Genomic DNA, 23,752 nt, shown 5'->3' with positions numbered 1-23,752 from the left:
CGGGGTGGAGAAGAAGGCAGTACCCCCAACGCTTGGGAATCGGCCCTGACCCCAGAGCCTCTCTGGACAGGACCACCAGCCACACTCTCTCAGACGAGAGACTCCGAGGCAATCGCAGAGACCACCTTCTTCCCTTCCCCACGGCAGTCCCTGGGCAGCCTCCTCAAGATGTCACATCCCAAGGGAGGGGAGGGAGAGGGTGGGGAGCGCGTATCTCCCGGGGAGACTGCCAAGATGGAAAGCAAAAGCCGAAGAAAGCAAGTAGCAACAACACAGTATGTTCCCATGTGTTTTTCAGAAAACACAAAACAAAATTACATTTCCAGATGTACACAGATACATATGTAAAGACGCGGAGCAACCCAGCTACTCAATGATCGGGGAAATTACCAGGAGAACGACACACAGGAACGTGGTGGGACGCTGCACAGGGACTGGAAGGACTGTAGATCAAAGTCAGTTCAAACGTAAAAACAGCCCCCGAGAGGAGGCACACACCGCTTCCGGGAGTGTGAAAACGCACTGTCCACAAGCACCCTAGAGAAAGGAGCTCGAAACGAGGCAGAGCTGGGATTGCTCCAGAGCGGATTTAAAGCATGTTCGAGCGAAACAAACAAATGAGGAAAGTGTTTACCTTTCAGTATATAAAAGACACAGCACAGTTCATTTTCTTAAAGAAAAGACAAAAAGTCTAGAAAGATACCCCCTAAACCGTTAACAATGGTTGGTCTGGGGACAGCAGAGGAAGATGGAAGTGTCAGTCCATTCGGGATCGCTAGAAAAAATTACTCTAGGGGGCGCCTGGCTGGCTCAGCACATGGAGCTCGCAACTCTTGATCTTGGGGTTGTGGGTTCAAGCCCCACGTTGCGGGTAGAGGTTATTTAAAAAAATAAAATCTATTAAAATTAGGAGCGCCTGAGTGGCTCAGTCAGTTAACCATCTGCCCTCAGCTCAGGCCCAATGATCCTGGGGTCCTAGGATGGAGCCCCACCTCAGGCTCCCTAGCTCAGAGGCAACTCTGCTTCTCCCTCGCCCTCTGCACCCCCCTCCACTTGTGCTCTGTCTCTCGATTTCTCTCTCTCTCTCCAATAAATAAATAAAATCTTTTGAAAAAATATATAAATAAATAAATTGTTTTGAAAAAATTAAGAAATTACTATAGACCGAGTGGCTTATATCCAACAGAAATGTATTTCTCACACTTCTGGAGGCTGGAAGGCGAGTATCAGAGAGGCTGGCAGGACCGGAGTTGGGTTTCTTGTTCATAGACATCATCGTGTGTATCCTCACAGGGCAGAACAGGGAGCTCTGCGGGACCTCTTTATAAGGGCACTAATCTCATCATAAGGAAACCATGCCCACGACCTGACCACCTCCACAAGGTCCACCTCCTAATACTATCACACTGGGGGTTAGGATTTCACTGCATGAATTTTAAGGGGACACAGTCTATACCAGGAAGGGACCTTCATAGAAATTTTTTTTCTTTAGTTTTTATGATGAGATTTTTGGGTTGTAGTTGTAATACTATATGATTACAAAGAAAGACAGGAGGGAGGGCACCTGGGTGGCTCAGGCAGTTAAGCATCTGCCTTTGGCTCAGGTCATGATCTCTGGGTCTTGGGATCGAGTCCTGCTTCGGACTCCCTGCTCCGTAGGGAGTCTGCTTCCCCCTCTACCCCTTTTCCCTGACTTATGCTCTCTGTCTCTCAATTAAATAAATCTTTAAAAAGAAAGGAAGGAAGGAAGGAAGGAAGCAGGCCTTCCGAACACACACCCTACCATCCTTCCCAACCCCACCCTTCTACCCACCAGTGGAAAATCACTGCTTTAAACTCAAGGTAAAGGCCACCCACCTACTACCATCCTGAACTTCATACAGAACCAGAACTGCAAAGATCATAAAAATGTCAACGTCTCCAAACAGCTGTTCACTATCCGTTCTGTCTCTCCCTAGGGCCTCCGGAGGGGAAGCCTGGGCTCAGGCCGGCCCCAGTCACATTGCCCATCAGCCCCCTCCTGGCAGCCGTCTTCCCGAGGTCCAGCAGCGGGCTACCTCCGGGCTGACCCACTGCCTCTTTCCCTCTCCCATTAAGACACCATTTGGCAAAATCTCCACAAATCTCTGTCAGCTCATTTCCCATTAACGGTTACTGCCAGGGCCTTCTCTACTTTATTCGCAGATAAAGAAATGAAAACAAATACCCAGTTCAGAGAGCAATTTGATGTATCTGAAGTTAACAAAGCCGCAATGGGTTCAACCTGACAGGCTGTGATGAGTAAAACCCTTTTCATGAGCGGCATTTTGCTTGGGCTCCAAAAGGGGGACAGATGAATCTGAAAAGCTGAACAAACAGAAATAGCATTGGGAGACCAGAGGTGGTGGTTAACCATCTCCTTCCCACAGACCCAAGAGTCTGGGTGTGCAAACAGACTTCTAGCAGCCCGAGAAGGCTACCTTCCCTGTGGGTGCTCAGTCAGGGTCAGATAAGAGATCCAAACCCATTAGCTCACACTCCACGAAGCACCTCGGACCACACTGCTACCCTTCCTGGTCTAGAAAGCCCACTAAGAGCGAGACCTAAGGGTGCCTAGGTGGCTTGGTGGGTTAAGCCTCTGCCTTCGGCTCAGGTCATGATCCCAGGGTTCTGGGATCGAGCCCCATGTCGGGCTCTCTGCTCGGCAGGGAGCCTGCTTTCCCCTCTCTCTCTGCCTGCCTCTCTGACTAGTTGTGATCTCTCTGTCAAATAAGTAAGTGAAATCATTAAAAAAAAAAAAAAAAAAAAAAAGAGTGAGACCTAGAGGAACCTCAGGCCGTCTCAGAGCAATGGTGGCCTGTCTTTGCCACTCTCAACGGCAACATCTGTATTCAGTGACTGTAGCACTTATAAATAATTCTTATCTGTTTATAGGCCTTCCAGAACAAATTCCCCTTCTCACATCAACAGCAAGAATTAATTTCTTTTCAAATGTCCTAGAACAGATGTTTACTGTCAGGCCGATCTTTCTGCCAATTAGCGTGGTTCTGGGCGTTCACGGTTATCATGTCCGTTCTTGAGCCCCTTCAAATTCTCTCCCTGGACGTGCAGCCACTACTCCCAAGCCATTGCTAATTTTCTGTGCAGTCTGTCCATGACTCTCCCCTGGGATCTTTTCCATATTCAAAGCATATATTAGAAACAACACCAAGCAAAAGGTTAAAACAATGATGCTGCTCAGTACAAGCCGGTCAATGACTATTTACACTGCCCAGAGGAAGTCCCCACATTCACACAGCTGATCAAATATACCGGCCCCCATCCCCGCCCCCAGTACCGGGGAGCAGTGACCCATCATGAGTGCAAAGAGCCCTCCCCGAGATATGGTCTTAGAAGCCCCAGGTAGGAAAGGCAGAATGAGAACCAATGGGGGCTGTGCAGAGCCACTGAGCCAGCCCCTGGTCCACTGTTCTGAGAGTTAAGGCTACTGGCCCTAAGATCTTCCTGCCAGGGCGAGTAGAATACACCCCCACAGCCAGTTCACCCATGACCAGGGTGGGTCTGAGAGCAGAACATGGCAGCCCACATGGAGGACCTCTCAAAGTTCTTATCATGCAGCTATAAACAAGGGCAATTAGTCAAGGGTCCTAGGGCCAGAAACAGACACTGACATTCAAGCTTGTGATGATAAAAACATGACACATGGTCCTTCCTCCGAGATAAAATCATGACTCTCCATCCAACCAACTGTCTGGTCCAGAGGCCGGTCCTTCTACGACACAAGGAATCAGTTTCTTATTGGTCCTAAGGACAATTCAAGCTTATGATGAAAAAAAGAAGACACATGGTCCTTCCTCCGAGATAAAGTCATGACTCTCCATCCAACCAACTGTCTGGTCCAGAGGCCGGTCCTTCTACGACACAAGGAATCAGTTTCTTATTGGTCCTAAGGACAATTCAAGCTTGTGATGAAAAAAAGAAGACACATGGTCCTTCCTCCGAGATAAAGTCATGACTCTCCATCCAACCAACTGTCTGGTCCAGAGGCCGGTCCTTCTACGACACAAGGAATCAGTTTCTTATTGGTCCTAAGGACAAGTTCCCAAGAACCCTTCCTTTTCTTTCTCCATTCAGGAATTTATGACAGCAAAGAAGGCAGGTAGGCAGATGTCTGACCTGGGCTAGATGTCCAGCTGACTCCGGAGAGCCTGACCTGATCCTAGCTCATCGCAGTCCAAAAGAAGAAATGACCTCCAACCCCATTCCCCCCTGTAGCATCCTTCTTGTGCCTCCTTCCTTCCTGAGTGAGAAAACAATTCAAGGACCAGTCCCAGATCTCCAAGAGGACTTGTGCCTACCTCTAGGGCTGGATGGGACCCAGCATCGGGTCATATTCCTGTCCTGGGTTCTTATGGACACTGACCCTTCACACCATGTGATTTTAACCAATGGCACCCGGATATGATCTCATGGCCGGATTTCAGGCTGTGGTTCGTACCACGCTTCTACATGAGCAAGTAAGTACATGCTCACTCCCCAAACCTAACCCACCAGCCCCATTTCAGCCAAGAAAACCTAAAATCTGTGGCTTGCCCCCACTTCTGGTGTCTCTTTAGATTTTTCAATTTTTACTTTGCAGCTCCTAAAGGGAGTTATCCTCAAGCTACAGGAAGGAAAACTGGAGCCAAGGGGCACGCAACCAGGCAACAGCAGAAGTGAACTTGAACTCAGGGCTCTGCTACCTGATGTCCCCACCTCACCCTCCCATTAATAAGCCCTTGCTAATGTGACACTTTGTCAATGGTCTTGTGCTGTAGCTGGGTGTTGTCATCTCCCTGATGACAGTGTAGGCCCCTTAAGGGTCAAGTCCATGATCATAATCACTCACTTCTCCCAGCCGCTGGGTCCTCTCAGAGACACAGGGCCACACGGTTCCGCACTAGCTGAACTCTCTATTTATAACGAAATCTGACATTTCAAATCTGAACTTACCAAAATGTAACTAAGGGAATGATTAGTCATATTACCAAGAGTTTATTTTCTTTTAGGAAAAAAAAAAAAAAGTCCGAATTCACAGTAAAATTCTAGGTAAAAGCCCTAAATGGCTTGAAATACCTATTTCGCTATCACTGGCGACTCAACAGAGCCATGAGTGGGTACATCAAGTCTGAAGAGTGGTACTCACCAGGTGAGGCATCAGGAGGTCAGCCAGGTAGACAAAAGCAGCTCCGAGCGTGAACCCAACGGCCACAGGAAAGAAGGCAAAGGAACCAAAGCCCCCAGAGGACGTGGCCATCTCAACGGCCGGGGCCAGGAGAGACCAATAGGAAGCCGCTAACATGACCTGCAAAACCACAGTGAACAAGCCATTAAACCAATCACAACCCCAAAAAGCCTTCCAACTGCCGACTTCAGCTGCTCTCTGGGGCCCACAGCGAACCCCACGCAAGCATTAAGCCCTTCATCTTCAGTGTTCGGTAATCTCTCAAACCAAAAAGCCACCACCAGAATGCCTGAAGCAGACACCATAGGAACTCAATAGGAACACAATAGGAACAGACATCATAGGAACTTGGAAGGATGGAGTCCAGCGGGCTCTCATCTAGCCTCGAACTCAGCGGGTCTCAACCCTGGGCAACTCTACTCTCTGGTACAGTTTGGCAACAATGTGTGGAGACATTTTTGGTTGTCCCAGTAGACGTGTGTCACACACATCCATCTCCCTTCTATTTTTACCTGGTAGCTCTACGTCTGCTCTCTGGAGCATCAAAGAAGGGATCCTTCTTCTAAGGATACGTGGCAGCCTTTGAAATATTTGAAGACAACCACTGATCAATGTCAGCCTGGGCTTACCCACTTTGTTATCTCTCCAAGAAAAGAAGGGAACTAATATTTATTGATTCCCTACTATGTCCAGGGAAATAGATCTTGATATCCTCTTTTATCATGGCCACAACCCCGGGAGGCAGATGCTGCTTTCTGTTGCTATCCACAGATAAAGAAATCGAATCTAGAAGTAATGAGACCATGTGAAGGAGGTCACATTGTCAGTAAGTGGCGGGTTCACAGACCTGAGCAAGTAGGACCAGAATCACCTGAATGAGGGCAGAACCATGAAAGGGAAGAGAAAAATGAAGCGGAACTCAAGTCTCAGTGAGGTCAATCTAATAGAACTTCTCCAGTGTTTACTGAATTAAATGCTCATCCACGGCTGTTTACTCTTAAAGATGCTGTGACATCTTCTTGGCAAGGGTACACCCACGACCCATCGTAACCATATGACAGTCATCACTGACATGTAAAATGTTGAATGGGTTTCTAAAAATGATTTAATTATGCCCTGCCTTTTTAAAAAAAAAAAAAAAAAAAAACAACAACAACAACTGCATCACCCGTCTCCAAAATAACATTCGGAGTGACAGAACCAGGTATTACAAAAGCAACAATAAAGAACAAATCCATGCAGAAAGCAATTTCCCTTCTGCCAACCATCATCCACAGACAGTCACTTGCTTTGGGTCTGATTCTCCCACCAAAAGAATTAGTGCCACCCACAGAAAGATTCTATCTGCCTCAGAAACTTCCAGAAAGAAAATGCCTCATCAGTTCAGTTCCATGAGACCATCTAAGGAAGCTTGTGGACTCCTTCCCCATGCCAGAGCTTAACCTGTCCCTTTCCCAGACTGTTGTCTCATAGGATTTTGAATTCAACAGCCCTCAGGAGCTGCTGTTCATGATAAACTCTGCACCGAGGAGGACGCAGCCACACCTGTCCGGCAACCTCTCTGTGTGCACATTCCAAAGCCTCGCAAACAGCCCCACCGTTAGCGACTCTAATGCCGCACACCGTCCAGGAAGGCCACTCATCTCATCCTCCAACCCCTCCCTGCGTCCCTTCCTTGCTGATGCCATGGGGTAGCGGTGGGGGGCAGGGAGGGAGCACTTCTCTTTTTTTCTGCCCAAGCTCCTTTCCATCCCTCTGCATCCCTGGATGCCAACTTACTTCTCACGTCTGCAGATGAGAAATACAAAATATTCCCACCGATGAGTGACAGGAGGTAGAGCAGGAGAGAGGTGCCTCTCAGTGGAGAGTGCTGGGATGCTGGGATGCTTGAAAGAGAAGACCATGCTGGGGGATTCATATGGGCCCCTCCTTGAGAATCACCATTCTCTATCCTTCCAGCGAAATCCAGGACCCAACTGGATTTCCTTCATCTCTTTTCCTCACCAGACTCCCTGCCTCCTACATAAACTGGACAAATGACCAAAGAAAAATCATGACATAGAACCGGGTTGCCTGTTGGAAGTGACGACAGGGCCCGAAGACAAGCTATTTAGAGGGTGTATGTGGGAGACAAAATAATGACCTCTCCCCAAACACAGCCACGTCCTGATCCCCCAAAACCTGGGACTATGTCCCCCTTACGTGGCAAAAGGGACTCTGCAGCAGTGATTAAGTTAAGGACCTTGAGATGGAGAGCTTATCCTGGATGATCTGGGTGGAGCCAATGTGATCCCATGTGTCCTTAGGAAAAGACAAGAAGAGTCAGAGACAGATGTGATGACAAGAGCAGAGGTCACAGTCAGCAAGGGACTGGAAGATGCTGCCGGGCTGACGTGAAGACGGAGGAAAGGTCATGAACCAAGAAATACGGGTGGCCCCTAGAAAGTGGAAACAGCAAGGAAACAGACTGTCTAGACTGTCCCCTAGAGCCTCCAGAAGGAACGCGGCCCGGCCAACACCTTGACTGTAACCAAGTAAAACCATTCTGGATTTGAGCTCCAGGACTTTCCGATCGCGTATCTGTGTCCTTCTGAGCTGCTACATTTATGGTATTCTCTTACGGTGGCAACAAGAAACTAATAGAGCCTTTGAAGGCATATGTTACTTTTTTTTTTTTTCTAGAGCAGTTATAGGTTCATAGCAAAATAGAGCAGAAAGTACAGAGAAGTCCCATGCCCCACAGGTTCATAAAGTCCCAGGATAGGCCTCCCACACATTAGTGGCATATTCGTTACGGTACACGGATACACCAGCGTCATCTGAAGGCCACCTTTTACGTCAGAGTTCAGGCTTGCTGTGTACAGCCTATGGGCTTCTATAAATACATAAAGGTAGGTATCCGCCATTACGGTATCATCAGAGGGTCGTTTCACGGCCCTACAAATCTTAGGTGCTCTGTGCATTCATCCCCTCCTCCTCCCAACCCTGGGCAACCACTGATTTCTTTACAGTTTCCATAGTCTTTTGCCTTTTCTAGAATGTCACAGTTGGAATCACACAGTCCGTAGCCTTTTCAGACTGGCTTCTTTTACTCAGGGATATGCTTTTAAGATTCCTCCGTGTCTTTCCATGGCCTGGAGAGCTCACTTCTTTTTAGCCCTGAATTCCATGGTCCGGATGGACCCCCATTCATTTACCCATTCACCTGTGGAAGGACATCTCGACTGCTTTCAAGTTTTGGCAAGTATGAATAATGAATAAAGCGGCTATCAGCAACCGTGTGCAGGTTTTCGTGTACACATAACTCTTCAGTTCATCTCGGTAAATACCAAGGAGCACAACGGCTGAATTGTATGTTAAGCCTTATTTAATAATTCCGCCCACATAGGTGGCCGACCTGAAACTCTCAATACTAGCAAAGCTCCTTTAAATGTCAAGCATTTTTTAAATCTGAATGTAGCCAATTACCTTCCTGATACAGGAAGTCTGATTAACCCTCATTTACTCCTAACAAGCAGGGTCTGGAGGGGACGGCTACCAAGAAGAAGGTGGTGAAAAGTGGGTCCAAGACTTCAGGTAATGAGTTCCACAGGGAGGGCCTTGCCAGCCAGTCCCTTTATGACCCAGATGACAGATACCCAAAGCCCTCCTACTGCTACAACACGGCTTATAAAGGCAAAAACTAGTCTAGCAGCACCAGTCCTGAAGACATCAGAGAGAAGCATGAGGACCAGACAAGGAGCACCTTCCTCTTCCCACCTTTGTCTAGAAAAGGAATGCATAATCAAGTTTTAGGGCACACAGCAGGAGTCTCACTGTTCCCCCAAAGCCCTTTTCTTGCCTCTTCGTTGCCAAAAATAAAACGTAAAGCCCAATCCATCAAATGCACTACAGGAAAGCTTGCGTGAACGCCATCCTCCAAGCCAAAGGTTGCCAAGACCAAAGAGGCCCCAATTTTTGCTCAAGCGAGCATTTCAGTAACAATGACAATCCCTGTGAGAGGCGCTAAGGAGGAAATATGTTTTTTTTTAAAAGAGAACCGAATATCTCACTTCCGTCTGGCTGGCTTGGTAGGCCTACTGCAGGGCCCGGAAACCTGAAGATGGAAGGGCGTGATTGTCAGGCAAGCTGACGTTTGAGAAGCTCTGTCTAGTCCTCACCTCCCATGACTGACGTTGATCCCGCCCTGGCTCTCTTCTCGACATGCTGCCTGGGGCATCTCAGCCCCTAACTGACCCCAATGTCCAGCCCTCCAGAGGGATGAGTGAGAGAATGGATGATCTGAGTTCCTTTTAAAGAAAATGGATGTCAGGGCGCCTGGGTGGCTCAGTGGGTTAAAGCCTCTGCCTTCAGCTCGGGTCATGATCTCAGGGTCATGGGATCGAGCCCCGCATCGGGCTCTCTGCTCAGCGGGGAGCCTGCTTCCTCCTCTCTCTCTGCCTGCCTCTCTGCCTACTTGTGATCTGTCTGCCAAATAAATAAATAATCTTAAAAAAAAAAAAAAGGAAAAGGGGTGTCGATCTTGTTCACGGTTGACAAAAGGTGGGAACAGCCCAAATGTCCATTAACGGGTGAATGGAGAAATAACATGTTCCACTTGACAGAGAACTTTTCAGCCATGAGAAGGAACGGAGTGCTGGGGACATATTACAATACAAGGGAGCCTCAAAAACATTAATTACGTGAAGTGGAAGAAGCCAGACACAGAAGACCACATAGAATATGATTCCAATTAAAGAAAATGTGGTGCATCTATATGTACAATGGAATATGACTCAGCCTTCAAAAAAATGAAATCTTGCCATCTGCAACGACATGGATGGAACTAGAGGGTATTATGCTAAGCAAAATAAGTCAGTTAGAGAAAGACAATTATCATATGATTTCCCTCACATGTGGAATTTAGGAAATAAAACAGAAGATCATAGGGGAAGGGAGGGAAAAATAAAAACCAAATGAGAGAGGGAGGCAAACCATAAGAGACGCTTAACTATGGAGAACAAACTGAGGGCGCCTGGAGGGGAGGGGGATGGGTGGGGGGATGGGGTAACTGGGGGATGGACATTGAGGAGGGCCGGAGACGTAATGAGCACTGGGTGTCACGTGCACCTAATGAATTACTGAACTCTACCTCTGAAACTAATAATACACTGTATGTTAATTAAGATTAAATTTTTAAAAGAATAGATTAAAAAAATAAAAAATAAGTAAAAGAATATAATTCCATTCACACAAAATATCCACAATAGGTCAATCCTAGACACAGAACAGATTAGTGATGGACGGGATGGTGGGAGTGGGGAATGGAGGAGCCACTGTCTAACGGGCGTGGGGCTCTCCTTGGGGATGAGGGAAATATCTGGAACTAGACAGAGCTGATGGTCCCGCAACACTGTGAATGTACTAAATGCCATGAATTCTACACTGCAAAATGGTGAATGTTATGTGGACTTTATCTCAATTAAAAAATGAAGCTTTAAAAAAAAAATGAGGGGCGCCTGGGTGGCTCAGTAGGTTAAAGCCTCTGCCTTCGGCTCAGGTCATGATCCCAGGGTTCTGGGATCGAGCCCCGCATCGGGCTCTCTACTCAGCGGGGAGCCTGCTTCCCCATCTCTCTCTGCCTGCCTCTCTGCCTAATTGTGATCTGTCTGTAAAATAAATAAATAAAATCTTAAAAAAAAAAAAGGGAAGCTTGAGCTTCCTAACCATTTGAACCCCATCTTGCATGAATGCCCCTGCTACATGCTGAGCCCTCCAGTCCCACACCCCATCCCTTGGCCCAAGTACTTCTATCTGCAAAAATGCCAAAACACCACGACCTACCTCTCATGCCCCTTCTTCCAATCATCCAAAACGCTTTACCACATGTATATACACACAAAAATGGGTGGGAACACACAGGATTTAGAATCAGGTACAAATTCACATCTTGGCTTTGCGACTTCCAAGTTAGGAAGCCCCAAGCAAATAACATAAAAGCTCTCTGTGGGTTAGTTTTTGTTTTTTTTTTAAAGACTCTATTTATTTATTTGACAGAGAGAGACACAGCAAGAGAGGGAACATAAGCAAGGGGAGTGGGAGAGGGAGAAACAGGCTTCCCACCTAGCAGGGAGCCCGATGCGTGACTCAATCCCAGGACCCCGGGATCACGACCTGAGCCGAAGGCAGACACTTAAGGACTGAGCCGCATCCCTGTGGCTCAGTTTTGAGCAAACCAAACATAGGGACAATGCTTACTCTACAACAAGATTGTCTTAAAAATGATATGTCGAGGGGAACCTGGGTGGCTCAGTGGATTGAGGCCTCTGCCTTCAGCTCAGGTCATGATCCCAGGGTACTGGGATCGAGCCCCGCATCGGGCTCTCTGCTCAGCGGGGAGCCTGCTTCCCCATCTCTCTCTGCCTGCCTCTCTGCCTGCTTGTGATCTCTGTCTGTCAAATAAATAAATAAAATCTTAAAAAAAAAAAAATGATCTGGGGCAATGCACATTCCACACCTACCTAGCTCCTGGTGGGAAGTTAAGGGTCAAGTTGGTGTCCTTGGGTTCTTCCCTGAGCCTGCCTTTACTCAGCATGCTCCCACCCCCTCCTCCAAGGTGGCCCCTTTCCAACACACTGGACTCATTATTTGTGTCCATATCCCCCAGGGACCAGGAGGACGGCCCCACGACAGCATCTCTGTATGGCGGCACCGCAGGTCTGAGCAGTCCTGAAGCAGACCGTCGGCACTGGTTGCCTAAATCAATTCTGTGATCCCTGCTAATGATGGGGAGCAGTGAGGGCGGAGAAATCAAAAGAAGGCATAATCAGGAAGTGATTCAACACACATTTTTTTTAGTCTACTACCTAAATTTTAAAGTGATTTTACCTTCCAATTTAAGTACTATACAGGCTCATACTCAAATGCCTTCACTCCTTTGACAAACACTGGATGAGTCATTGTTTAACATAGCGGAGTTTTTCTTAGGTGTGGGAAGAAGGTGGTATAGAATTTTCAGAGCACCACGGAAAATCTGTTGAATAGAGTCTACTGATAGAGTTGAAAGGGGTTTGAGGAGGCTGCCCGGTCCAAAGGCTTCCTTGAACAGGAAGGAAAACCGAGACCCCAAAGGGATCCAGCAGTGGCTTTTCTCAAAGCCCCAGCACAAGCTGATCCCGTCCACAGCTAACGGCACCAGCCCAAATCAAGCTCTTACCATCCTTCCCCCCACTGCCCCCCGCCCTCCACTGACCCTGAGTCTTTTAAGAAATTCTAAGAGCTACAGAGTGAAGACAAAGTTGAAGTTACTGCCTCCTTTATCACCAAGCAAAGCACCCCACAGCCACAGCCTGGGATGAATGAGCTTCAGCAATCATCTGATGCAACCTTGATCCCGTGGACATCCCCACCATTGGGATATAAGCTGCTTCAAGAAAATCCAGCACTAGGAAATACTGGGCAACTTGTCAACAGGAGAAATTATCCTGTTAAACATTTTTCTCTTCAAGCTTCATCAGGCCTTACAAACCGAAATAAACCTTAAAAACCAAAACCCATAGCCCATGACTCCCTTAGAGGGAGGGAAACAAGCGTTTTGTAACTGAAAAGATAATGTCCCCTTAGCAGCATGGCTGAAGCTGGTCGTTTCAAGACGAAGTCTACGCAGACTACGCTCTCGGTGTAGGGCCCTGAAGGAAGGGCACACCTTCCTCTCTTGCAGACCACACTTTAAAACAAGAAAATTTTAAACGCAGCACGTACCCTGGGGCGGATGCTGGGAACAGAAGAAGGACAGCAGTGGGGGGAAAACAGTGAAATCCAACTGGCATCTGGGGCTGAGGGAACAGCGAGGTACTAATGTTAATTTCTTGGCTTTGACAAATGTGCTGTGGTTATGTAACGTGGTTAGGGGAAACTGGGTAAGAGTATGCAGAAATTCCCTGGGCTGTTTTTGAAACTTTTCTCAAAATCTAAAACACTTCCAAACGAAGAGTTTATTAAAAATTAATAGTAACAGTCACCAAGGCCTGAGAGGAGATGGAGGGGGATCATGGCAGGGGGAGGAACATGAGTGGCGCGAACAAAGACGTGAAGCCAAGAGGGCCCACGGTTTGCCTTGTGTGATCAGCAGAGGGACTGGGTGGGATGACACTACTCGTGATGGGGAGGTGGGGGGCGGGTACTGCATGTCTCACAAGCTCCACCTCTGGAAAATCTACAGCTTCCTCCCTGTGATTCAGAGAGGTTGAGTAAGTCAAGGACGCCCAGCAGGAAGTGACAGAGCTGGGATCTTTAAAACCGAGGTCAAGCTCTTAATCCCAAAGCGCCACTCTTCTCAGACATCTGAGATTCCTCAGAAACAACATTCACGATGTCACCTACTCAGTGGTCCAACCAGAGAATGATTTCCCCCTAAATATAACTAACTGTCAGTGTTGACCGTGTTTACGATAGCCATGTTTTCTGTCCCGATATGTACATCCTAGCCCATTCTGGAATATCGTGGCATATAAGCTGCGAAACTTAGAATTACATGGGGCCAGCTGGACACAAGCCGCTGGATCCTGAATTCCCACTGGGCTTAAGGTACAGGGATGGGCAGGATCTCCACCACAAAGACAGAAGGAGAGGGAGAGTAGGGGCAGGTACGGACTGACAGACACCCTGAAGAGGCTGACCCCTGTTTACCTCCCAGAACCCAGATCAGCCCACGGACAGAGGGCCCAGAGCGATGGGAAATGGGCATGCCGATGGGATGGCAAAAAGGCCTGGTGGAAAGTCTGGCTAAGGAGCCACTGGATCCCAGATTCCTCCTGCACCTCAGGTGGCCAAGCCCATGCGCGGCCAGGGGGGAGAGCACCCCACTGAAAGCAAGAGAACGGGAGAGCCTGTGTGCTCCATGACAGCGCCCAGAGTGCTCCCACATCCCAGCCCAGCTGCTGCCCCGGCTGCCCCCGTCCCATGGGCAGCTTCTCCTCCAGCACTGCCTCCCCAGATACCCTGCGCACATGACCCCGGGCCAGGCTCTGCTTCTGGGGCAGCCGGCTAAAGACTGTTCACCTCCTGGTACCCTACTGGTCAGCAGGACCTGGGCTTCAAGAGCCCAGAGGAGAAGAGGAGCTGGGAGGCTCCTGGGAAGAACAAAATCAGGAAAGCCCCTGGCCAGTGTGCATGTCTGGAGGAGAGACTTACAGGCCTCTATGAGGGAGACCGGTGGGCGGCCAAGGGGGGAATGGAGACCTTTACTAAATGCTGGAAATCACAGCTGCATGAGAAAGGAAATTCATGAACAACACTTACAGTCTTCATGTAAGCAGACCAATGAGGGTCTTACTAAGTAATTTACTTATTTACTGTGAGAAAATATACACAACATCAAAGTTGGCATGTTAAAGTCTACCCAACTCAGAGGCCTTCATTACACTCACAATGTTGCGTGACCATCATCAGTGTTTCTAAAACTTCCTCACCACCCCAACCAGAAACTCTGTAACCAGGGAGCAGTAACTGCCCATTCTCTCCGCCTCTCCCCTCCCCGCACTCCCGGGAACCTCTAATCTACTCTCCGTGTCTACAGACGCGCCTGTTCCAGATGCTTCGTGTACGTGGAATCATGCACTATTTGCCCCTTTGTATCTGGATTACTTACTTCGCTTCGTGTGTCGGAGGTTTCACCCACACTGCAGCAGGTGTCACAACTGCGTTCAATGATGGCTCGAGACTATTCCAGGATGAAGCTGCAGCTGCTGAACGCATCTTAAAGCTAGAACGGATCTATAGTGTGGGACGCAGCTGGAAGTGAGAGCACCAGGTCCTCATCTTCCACACCTGCAAGTCACTGGCTGCACTGAAAGCTGAGAGAGTCCAGCAGGGGCAGAGTAGGCAGGGTTGAGACATGTGGAGGCAGCCAGATGAAGAAAAGGCTAAAAACGGGCCGTTCCCGCTCATCCCTGAGAAGCAGGAATCAGGGGCGGGGAAGGTCAGCAGCCTGCCAGCTTTGTTGTCAACCGGGGAAAACAACTTGACTTTTTATTTATTGTTTTTAAAGATTTTATTTATTTGAGAGAGAAAGCACAAGTGGGGGTTGGGGGAGGGAAGCAGGATCCCTGTGAGCAGAGAGCCCAACGGGTGGCTCAATTCTGGAACCGCCGGGACCATGACCTGAGTCGAAGGCAGATGCTTAATCAACTGAGCCGCCCCCAGACGCCCCGCAACTTGACTTTTTAAACTATACATACACGTATCTTTGGGGAGAATTTCAAAATAAATTGATAATATCACTTTTAAAAATTTAAATATATAAATAAATATTATAAATAAATGTATGATATAATTTCTGAATGGTTTAATAATAGGAGACCCTGACTGCAGAATGAAAAGCCAACGGGAGAAAGGGATCCCATATTCAACAACTCTATTTCCAGAAATGTTTCTGCAGGATAATGAGACACACCCACCCCAGGCCATGTGTTTTTGCTGCAGGCTCCCCTAATCACAGCCTCGATACCAGCAGGCTGAAAGGGACTAGCGGAGACATTTAAAATTAGCAGAGAGTTGCAAACTCTCTCATGTTGCCGGAAACTAAAATCCCCCATTTCCCTTCTGCAATTTCCAAAACCTAACAAAACTCATGATGCTTCTTTTCTCAGAGCATCGTGCAAAATGCCACAGGGATCCATAATTTGTAATGCTATTAATTTCCCTCTGGGGTCAGAGGTACCAGCACAGAATGATCAAAACAATCAGCTAACCACTCACCCACAGCAGGCAAACCTTTTCATTTCCGCTCCAGTGCTCATTTTGAGACAATTTCTGCTCTGGAAATAAGAATGAATTTGTAAAGAGCTCCTTAAGGATCAGAATATTCTGCGCCATAAGTGCAGCTAAGCCTTTCTGTAATGATAGTAAAGACAAGCCACAGAACAAAATTTCCCTCTTAATGAAAAGGGGAGAGGAAATCATTTGACGTAGATCATTTACAAAGCACTGGTTATCAGTATCAATTATTCGATATGCATCACTCTAAGGAAAGTGTACTGAAGTCTGGGCAGAACACAGAGTTCAAAATAACCGCATCCAACCCAAGCCGTGCTACAAGGAAGTTCCTCCTTAAATGTTTGTCAAAGCAAACGGATGTGGACTCCAACCTCTAAATCCACTGTAGAATTAAGAAGGAGGCACATACGTGGGGTGCCTAGGTGGCTCAGTCAGTTAAGCATCTGCCTTCGGCCAGGCCGTGAACCCAGGGTCCTGGGATCGAACCCCTCATCAGGCTCTCTGCTCGGCAGGGAGTCTGCTTCTCCCTCTGCCCCCACCACCCCTCACTCCTCTCGTGCTCTGTCTCTCAAATAAATGAATAAAATCTAAAAAAAAAAAAAAACCAGTATGAACAAACTTACAATCCATGAAAGTCAGGCAATAATGACTCCCAAAGTACCTAAGTCAAGGAACGTATCCAACCTCTGTCTTCAAATCAGACACGAAATTAATTTTTACAAGTCAATTGATAAGTACCTCATCAGTGACTATTATAGGCCCAACATTACGCTGGATCCAAGAGGGCTGGGAGGGAGGAAGAAAGGTAATAAGCTAATCTGGGTCTTGACTCTGAGGAGCAGACTGGGTACCATAGTAAGACTAAGAAGATGCCTGAAATAGGTAGAGACGGCATCTGAAACAATAAAGGAAACCTCCTGGCATCCCAAGAAAGAGAACGACAACACTGTTAAAGAGTAAAACACCAGGGGCACCTGGGTGGCTCAGTCGGTTAAGTGTCCAACTCTTCATTTCGGCTCAGGTCATGACCTCAGGGTTGTGAGATCGAGCCCCACGTTGAGCTCTGTGTTTAGTGCAGAATCTGCTTGAGATTCTCTCTCTCCCTCTGCCCTTCCCCCTACTCCTAGGCACGTGCGCAAGCACTCCTTCTCTCTCTACTTAATTAAATCTTTAAAAAAAAGAAAAACACCAAAGGAAACACGGGGAGGGGCTCCCGACCGTTGCACCTGATTTAGAAAGGAGAACAAGGGTAGGACCTTCTAGCCATCAGGGAGGCAAGCGCGCCAAAGCTTATGTTGTGGGGACCGCAGGGTGCCCAGCCCAGCTAGAAGAGAGGGTGTGCGTTGGGGTCCCATGGGACAGTGGTGTATGATTCAGAAGCCAGGCAGAGTGGCTTGGACTCAAGACACGGGTGGGGTGTTTCCAACTCTGGTTGCACACTAGAATCACCTGGAGTTTTCCAACTCCAGGATGTTGCTTTATTTCCCTCCATCTCACTCATGTTCTCCAAATTTCTTTATTTGTTTTCGTGTATGTCATCTGTCGGCTCTTACTAAGGAAGCTCCTCTTGGCCAGAGTTCCTGTCTCGTATATTACTAGCCTCAGTGCCTGACTCGTTAACGGTTTCCTGAATTAATTAATGCTGCCCCCAGAATCATCTTCTAAATCATATTTGAGACCCTTTCCCATGCTCCCCACCCCCCAAAGTTCTCCACGGCTCCCTGTTTCTTTACTGAATAAAGTTAAAACATCTTGGCCCAGTATCCCGGCTCTCTCGGCTTGTTCCCATCACCTTTCCATGCTTCCTGTTTTATGTGTGCTCTGCCTGGACCTTGGCTGTTCCTGGAACCAGCCCAGCCATTCCTGGAATGCTTAGTTTCTGCTGGTTTCCCAATTCTAACAGGAGTGTCAGGTTTCACACACAACACTCTGTAGGTGGTCTCCCCCCCGCCCATCCCTCCAGCCTGGGCTTCTCCCGCTGCCCCAGCGATGCCTTCAGCCTCCTGAAGGCTTTCAAACACAGCCTTCCTGCCCTCCCTGAAACGGGCTAGGATCCCAGCTCCCTGTCGCCTGTCTCCCACCATTGGGTGACACGGTTCTTTGCGCGTCAAGGTGTGTGAGCCCATACCAACCCATCTATACGTGTTTTGGAAGTGGATTAAAATCTAGGAGATCCGTGACCTGGTGGTGGGGGTTTGAGGGGTCTCTGGTGGCTGGGGATATCTCCCCTTTGTTGTGTGTTTTACATGTGGATCCTCCTGGGTACACAGCTCGTACTTCATGTTCACATGCATTTTATGAACCCCCTGCAGACACGTGTCTATACGCCGTTGTCAGGATGAGTAAGTGGGGCTTCCATCCCTAGGAACTCTCGTGTTTAGATCATAAGGCTCTGATTAAATTCTTCTCTCAAATCCTTAGCTCTAATAAGAGAGATGTATAATAAGCATTATAATATCTGGTATTTATCAAGTCTCGAGGCCTGTTTTTGTTTTAGGCATTTAACATGTGCTACGATATTAATCCTTACAGCTGTAGTATAAGAGAACCCCCCCCTCCCCATAGGGACTGTGTCATGCTCCAAAGCAAGGACTCAAGCCACACAGGCTGGATTTGAATCTTGGCTCTGGGCCAAGAATCTTGGGCCAGGGTCCCTCTCCAAGTTCTAGAGAAGAAACTTCCCTTGCCTCTTCTGGCCTCCAGGACTACAAACCATCCTTGGTGTGTCTTAGCCCATAGACACATCGTTTTTGTCATGTGGCTGTCTTCTGCCTGTACATCTCTAGGTCCGTGTCCAAATTTCCCTCTTCCTGTAACACCAGTCATATGGAACTCTGGGCTCACCCTAAAGCAGTACGATCTCATCTTTACTCGATGACATCTGCAAAGACCCTATTCTCCAATAAGATCCCATCCACAGGTTCTAAGTGGACAGAGATTGGGAGGCAGCGGGCAGGGAGGTGGGAGGCGGGGGACACCTTGCAACCTGTTACAGATGGGAATCAAGGTGAAGTCTGGTTTGGGGTCTGTGCAGTTTAGCGGAAGGTGGTGCCCTGGACTGAGAAGAGAAAAACTCAGGGACAGAGCAGAGGTGGAGGGCAGGATGGGGAAGAAGTGAATGAAGTAGGGCGGTTGAGAGCTCTGGGTTGAACTTGTCAAGTGTGAGCAGCCCATCAGATGGTCAGCTAGGGAGCTGCAGCGGAAGGAACAGTCAACGTTCTAGGTGAGGAGACCGTGAGGAGGCCACAGGGCCATCTGCTGCCTTGGGCTACGGTGGCAGCTGCTGCAGTGAGGGCGGGGGAAAGCTGCGTACAGGTGGCAGGTGCAGAGGGGACTGGCATAGGGTGAGGGACAGGGAGAAACTCGAGGCTGATTTCGGAAGCCTCTGCTGCAAATAATAATTTAGAGACATAAACTGGGCAAAGGACATAAATAACCAGCTCATCACCAAAGACATGCCCAAGGCTACTAAAGAACTAATAAGATGTTTAACCTCACCCATAATCAAGAATCAAAGAAATGAGGGGGTAGGGGGTTGGGTGAGCCTGGTGGTGGGTATTAAGGAGGGCACGTATTGCATGGAGCACTGGGTGTGGTGCATAAACAATGAATTTCAGAACACTGAAAAAAAATAAAATAATTAAAAAAAAAAAAAAAGAATCAGAGAAATGTGTATCACTGGGCTTAGGGCACAGACTCCAGAATCAGAGAGACTTCAGACAAATTCCAGCAGTGCCTGGGCAGGTCCATCCCCTCCATAAGCTCTGTTTTATCACCTGCAAAACTGAAGGGCAGCCCCTAGCTCATCCAGGTGTCGTGAGGACGAAGTGAGCTAACCCACATACGGGGCTCGGAATGCCGGCTAGTACTACGGCAAGGCACCACTTCTTTGCCCAGCTGGAAACTGGTTTATTCTTTTTTAATATTTTATTTATTTACTTGACAGAGAGAGAGGGAGAGAGCACAAGCAGGGGGAGCGGCAGGCACAGGGAGAGGGAGAAGCAGAGTCTCCACTGAGCAGGGAGCCTGATGCAGGGCTCTATCCCAGGACCCCAGGATCATGACCTGAGCCGAAGGCAGACGCTTAACTGACTGAGCCACCCAGGTACCCCACTTTTTTTTTTTTTTTAAGGAAGCTCAATGCCCAACATGGGGCTCCAACTCACGACCCTGAGATCAAGAGTCACATGCTGTATAGATTGAGCCAGCCAGGTGCCACCTGGAAACTGTTTTAAATGCATGTCCCTGTGGGGCACCTGGGTGGCTCAGTCGGTTAAGCATCTGCCTTCCAGTCAGCATCTGTCAGCAGCGAATCTGCTTCTCCCTCTGCCCCCTCCCTCCCTCAGCCCCTCTCCTTGCTTGTGCTCTCAAATAATAAATAGTCTTAAAAAATAAATAGTCTTTAAAAACAATAAAATAGGGGCGCCTGGGTGGCTCAGTGGGTTAAGCCTCTGCCTTCAGCTCAGGTCATGATCTCAGGGTCCTGGGATCGAGGCCCACATCGGGCTCTCTGCTCAGCGGGGAGCCTGCTTTCTCCTCTTTCTCTCTCTGCCTGCCTCTCTGCCTACTTGTGATCTCTCTCTCTCTCTCTCTCTGTCATAAGTGATTTATATATTAATTAAATAAGTAATTTATTTATTAAATAAATAAATAAAATCTTTTTTAAAAAAATAATAATAAAATAAATGCATGTCCCCACTACTACTGCGGGAGAGCCCAGGAACCAAAAAGGAAGAAAGGCGGCTCTTAGAGAGACCTCAGAAAACTCAGGGAAGCAACATTTATAAAGAGAAGAATCTATCATTTATATCAAATCCATGAAAAAAAAAAAAGATCCATGGACAATGAAAGGGTGAAGGCGGGGGGCGGGGGAAATACGAAGAACAAGAAGTTTCTAGAAACTGAAACTATGAAAACATTAAAAAAGAAAAGACACATTTGCTCTTTCTGTGGAGTTGAAGTCAGTGAAACTTCCCACCAACCAGAACAAAACAGCAGAGAGATTATAAAATAGAGAAGAGAGGAAAATGAGTGGCTCATTCAGGAAGCCCAATAGCTCACTAAAAAGATTAACTGAGAGAGAGAAAGGGTGGAGGACAAGTGGGGGGAACTACTGAAGAAACCTAAAGATAACGCTGACCAGAACTTAAGGATACTGGTTTCCAAATCAAAAAATTGCAAGATAGATTCGTTTAGAAATATGGGGAAAATTTCTCAAGAAACAGACAAAAGTGGTTACTTTTGGGAAAGAGACAGGGCTGTGCGAGGCATGGGAGGAGAGTGTTGTGGTTTTTTTCTTTATAAGCCTTTTATTAACATTTGTTCTTTCTAGATGTGTGGATTGATGGCCCTGAGAAAAGAAAACGATTCAAAAACTCAAGTACATTTAAATGAGCAACAAGTCATTAGCTAAAAATATCCCGGTTGTGCGAGCAGTTAAGCGCATTTCAATTACACCTAGATAAAAATGAAAACAGATATGGCCAGTTCTTGGGAGGGGAACCTTAAAAGCTTAAAACCTTAAAACCAAGATAACAAGAAAACATGTGGGAAACACTAAGTTGAAAGAACGTGTTTTTAAATGTTATGTATGGTGTGATCCCGTTATTTTTAACAAAGAAATTCGTCCAAGATCCAGATGTATCCAAGCATCCAAGATGGAGCTGCTGAGAAGGTGGGACGAGTCTGTATAGGGAAGATAATCAGCTGTAGGGGGGCAAAGGATGCTCAGCAGTAAGGGGGCCACATCCTGAAGGAAAGCTGCTCCAGAACATACTGCCCATGTTTGCTCACTTAGGTCAATTCCAAATTCCACATGTGTACTCCACGCACGACCCTTGACAGGACATAACAGTAGTCAAAATGTACTGGGCATTTACTACGTGCTGATCACCGCACTAAGTGCTTAAGGTATTTTGACTCGTTTCATGGACACGACAACCCTATAGAGGAGACAGTACTGTTTGGCAGACAAGGACCTGAGGCTTACAAAGTCTAGGCTCCCCCAACCAGTGAGAAGAGAAACCAGGCTCAAACCCAAGGTGACTCCAGAGCTCATTGTAACACCAAAGCACAGGCCCTCTAGAGAAAAGGCCCCGCCCCACAGTGCCCAATGCCCCCTGCCCTTGGCTCACCCCAAGCCACTGACAATTTGAAACATTTCCTGGCATGGCTACATCCTGAGAAGTTCATCATAATTAAATCATGGGGAAATTTTCAAAGTTCTTCAGAGATGTAATGAGTTTACATTCAATTAATTCCTTCCTTCATTGGAAGAATCGGGAAGATGGATTTCCTTATAGACTCAGAGGACTTCTCATTGCCTATTTTGAGATTTTATCCTGGTGTTCCAGGGCTGTCCATCAGGGCACACAGATGGTCTAGAGAACTTGGGCTGAGCCTAAGGGCAGCCAACACCCCAAGGAAAACCTCTAATGCACTCAACAGCTCATTCAATGTTTATATGAAAAATATTTTTGAGGGCCAACTACATTGGAGTTCCTGTACTAGGGACCAAGTCCCAGCGGTGGAAAAGACAGCCCCTGCCTTCCAGGTGCTTCCAGTTTGGGAATCAGAGAAGAGAAATGAACAAGCAGTCAGGATCTGGAGAGAAGTCCTAGAGAGAATAAGCAGAGAACTTCAAAGGCTTGTCCCGGAAATCCCATCTCAGGGGAGAGTAGATGAAGACAGGGAATATGAGATGCTCAGTCGATACGGAGCAAAGTTCCCAATGACAAGGATATGGAAGGGATCAGGCTCCCATAGAGAAAGGTCAGGCAAACCCTCAGGACTTGGGAAACGACGTCCATCATGACAAGACTGAGTTCAAATAAATGAGAGGTTAAGTTCTCCCTTGACCCATTAGCAACGATCTACCTCCCAACTCAACCTGCCCAGGACCATGGGCACTTCTATTCCAAACCAGCAGGATGCTGGCTCTCTCCAACGGGGAGGGGCTCACCCTCTTCAGGGGCTGCATAAGATGAGGTCCTACTGTGGGTGCTCCACAATGATTCATGAAACAGAGCAAGGGAATATGAAAATATTTAGGCACAGTAAGGCTCTCAAAGGAAGCAGGGGTGGGTGAGTGGATAGGACCCATTCTTCCCCTTCTGTCCATCCACCCATCCATCCATCCACCCACCCATCCAGGCAGCCAGTCAGCCAGCCACCAATCCATCCACCCATCCATCCATCCACCCATCCATCCACCCACCCACCCACCCATCCACCCATCCACCCACCCACCCATCCATCCATCCATCCATTTATCCATCCATCCATCCATCATGCTAGACTTCATGTTGTAACTCTCTCTGCTAGAACAACAGTCCCATGAGAGCAGGAACCTGGGGTTGCTTTACTGTGTATCCTCAGCACTGGGCACACCTTGTGGGGGGGTTGCCTCGGGGGGACTGAGGCCCCCTTCTTTTCTGCGCTGCCCCACGCATCCCATGGACAGATCACACAAAGAAGTCCAGCATGGAAGGTAGCACTCCCTTCATCTATTATGTGCAAAAAAGAAAGCCTACAGAGCCTGGGTTATTATGAGGGTCAGATGAGGTAATGGATGGGAAAAAGCTTTGAAAAATATGAAGCAATAAACCACTGTCACATAATAGTATTTAGGACTCGGGAGCCCATAAGATAAGTGTTCCCTGCAGTCAGCTCACGGACAAACCCCACCCCACAGATCTCTTCATGCATAATTACAGAGTGTTCTGCAAATTCAGATACATAATCTACTTAGAGCGGATGCACAGGCAATGATTCTTTGCCCCTTCCTCCAGCCTT

General features: G+C 47.7%; 1 protein-coding gene across 10 annotated transcripts in view; it reads right to left on the bottom strand.

The window, feature by feature from the left end:
- Positions 1-23,752, bottom strand: part of SLC39A11 (solute carrier family 39 member 11) — a 398,153-nt gene that overhangs the window by 274,588 nt on the left and 99,813 nt on the right. For 9 of the 10 annotated variants that reach the window (XM_047706311.1, XM_047706316.1, XM_047706317.1 and 6 more), the window contains one exon: positions 5,165-5,323. The exons of the other annotated variant lie outside the window; for it this stretch is intronic. In XM_047706311.1, coding sequence (XP_047562267.1) covers positions 5,165-5,323 — 159 coding nt within the window. The remainder of the gene's footprint in view (positions 1-5,164; positions 5,324-23,752) is intronic. 10 annotated transcript variants of the gene reach the window in all.

This window comes from Lutra lutra, chromosome 16, assembly GCF_902655055.1.
Source record: "Lutra lutra chromosome 16, mLutLut1.2, whole genome shotgun sequence".
NCBI lineage: Eukaryota > Metazoa > Chordata > Mammalia > Carnivora > Mustelidae > Lutra > Lutra lutra.
The sequence above is the reverse complement of the archived record's forward strand: the minus strand, read 5'-3'. Positions and strand labels throughout refer to the sequence as shown.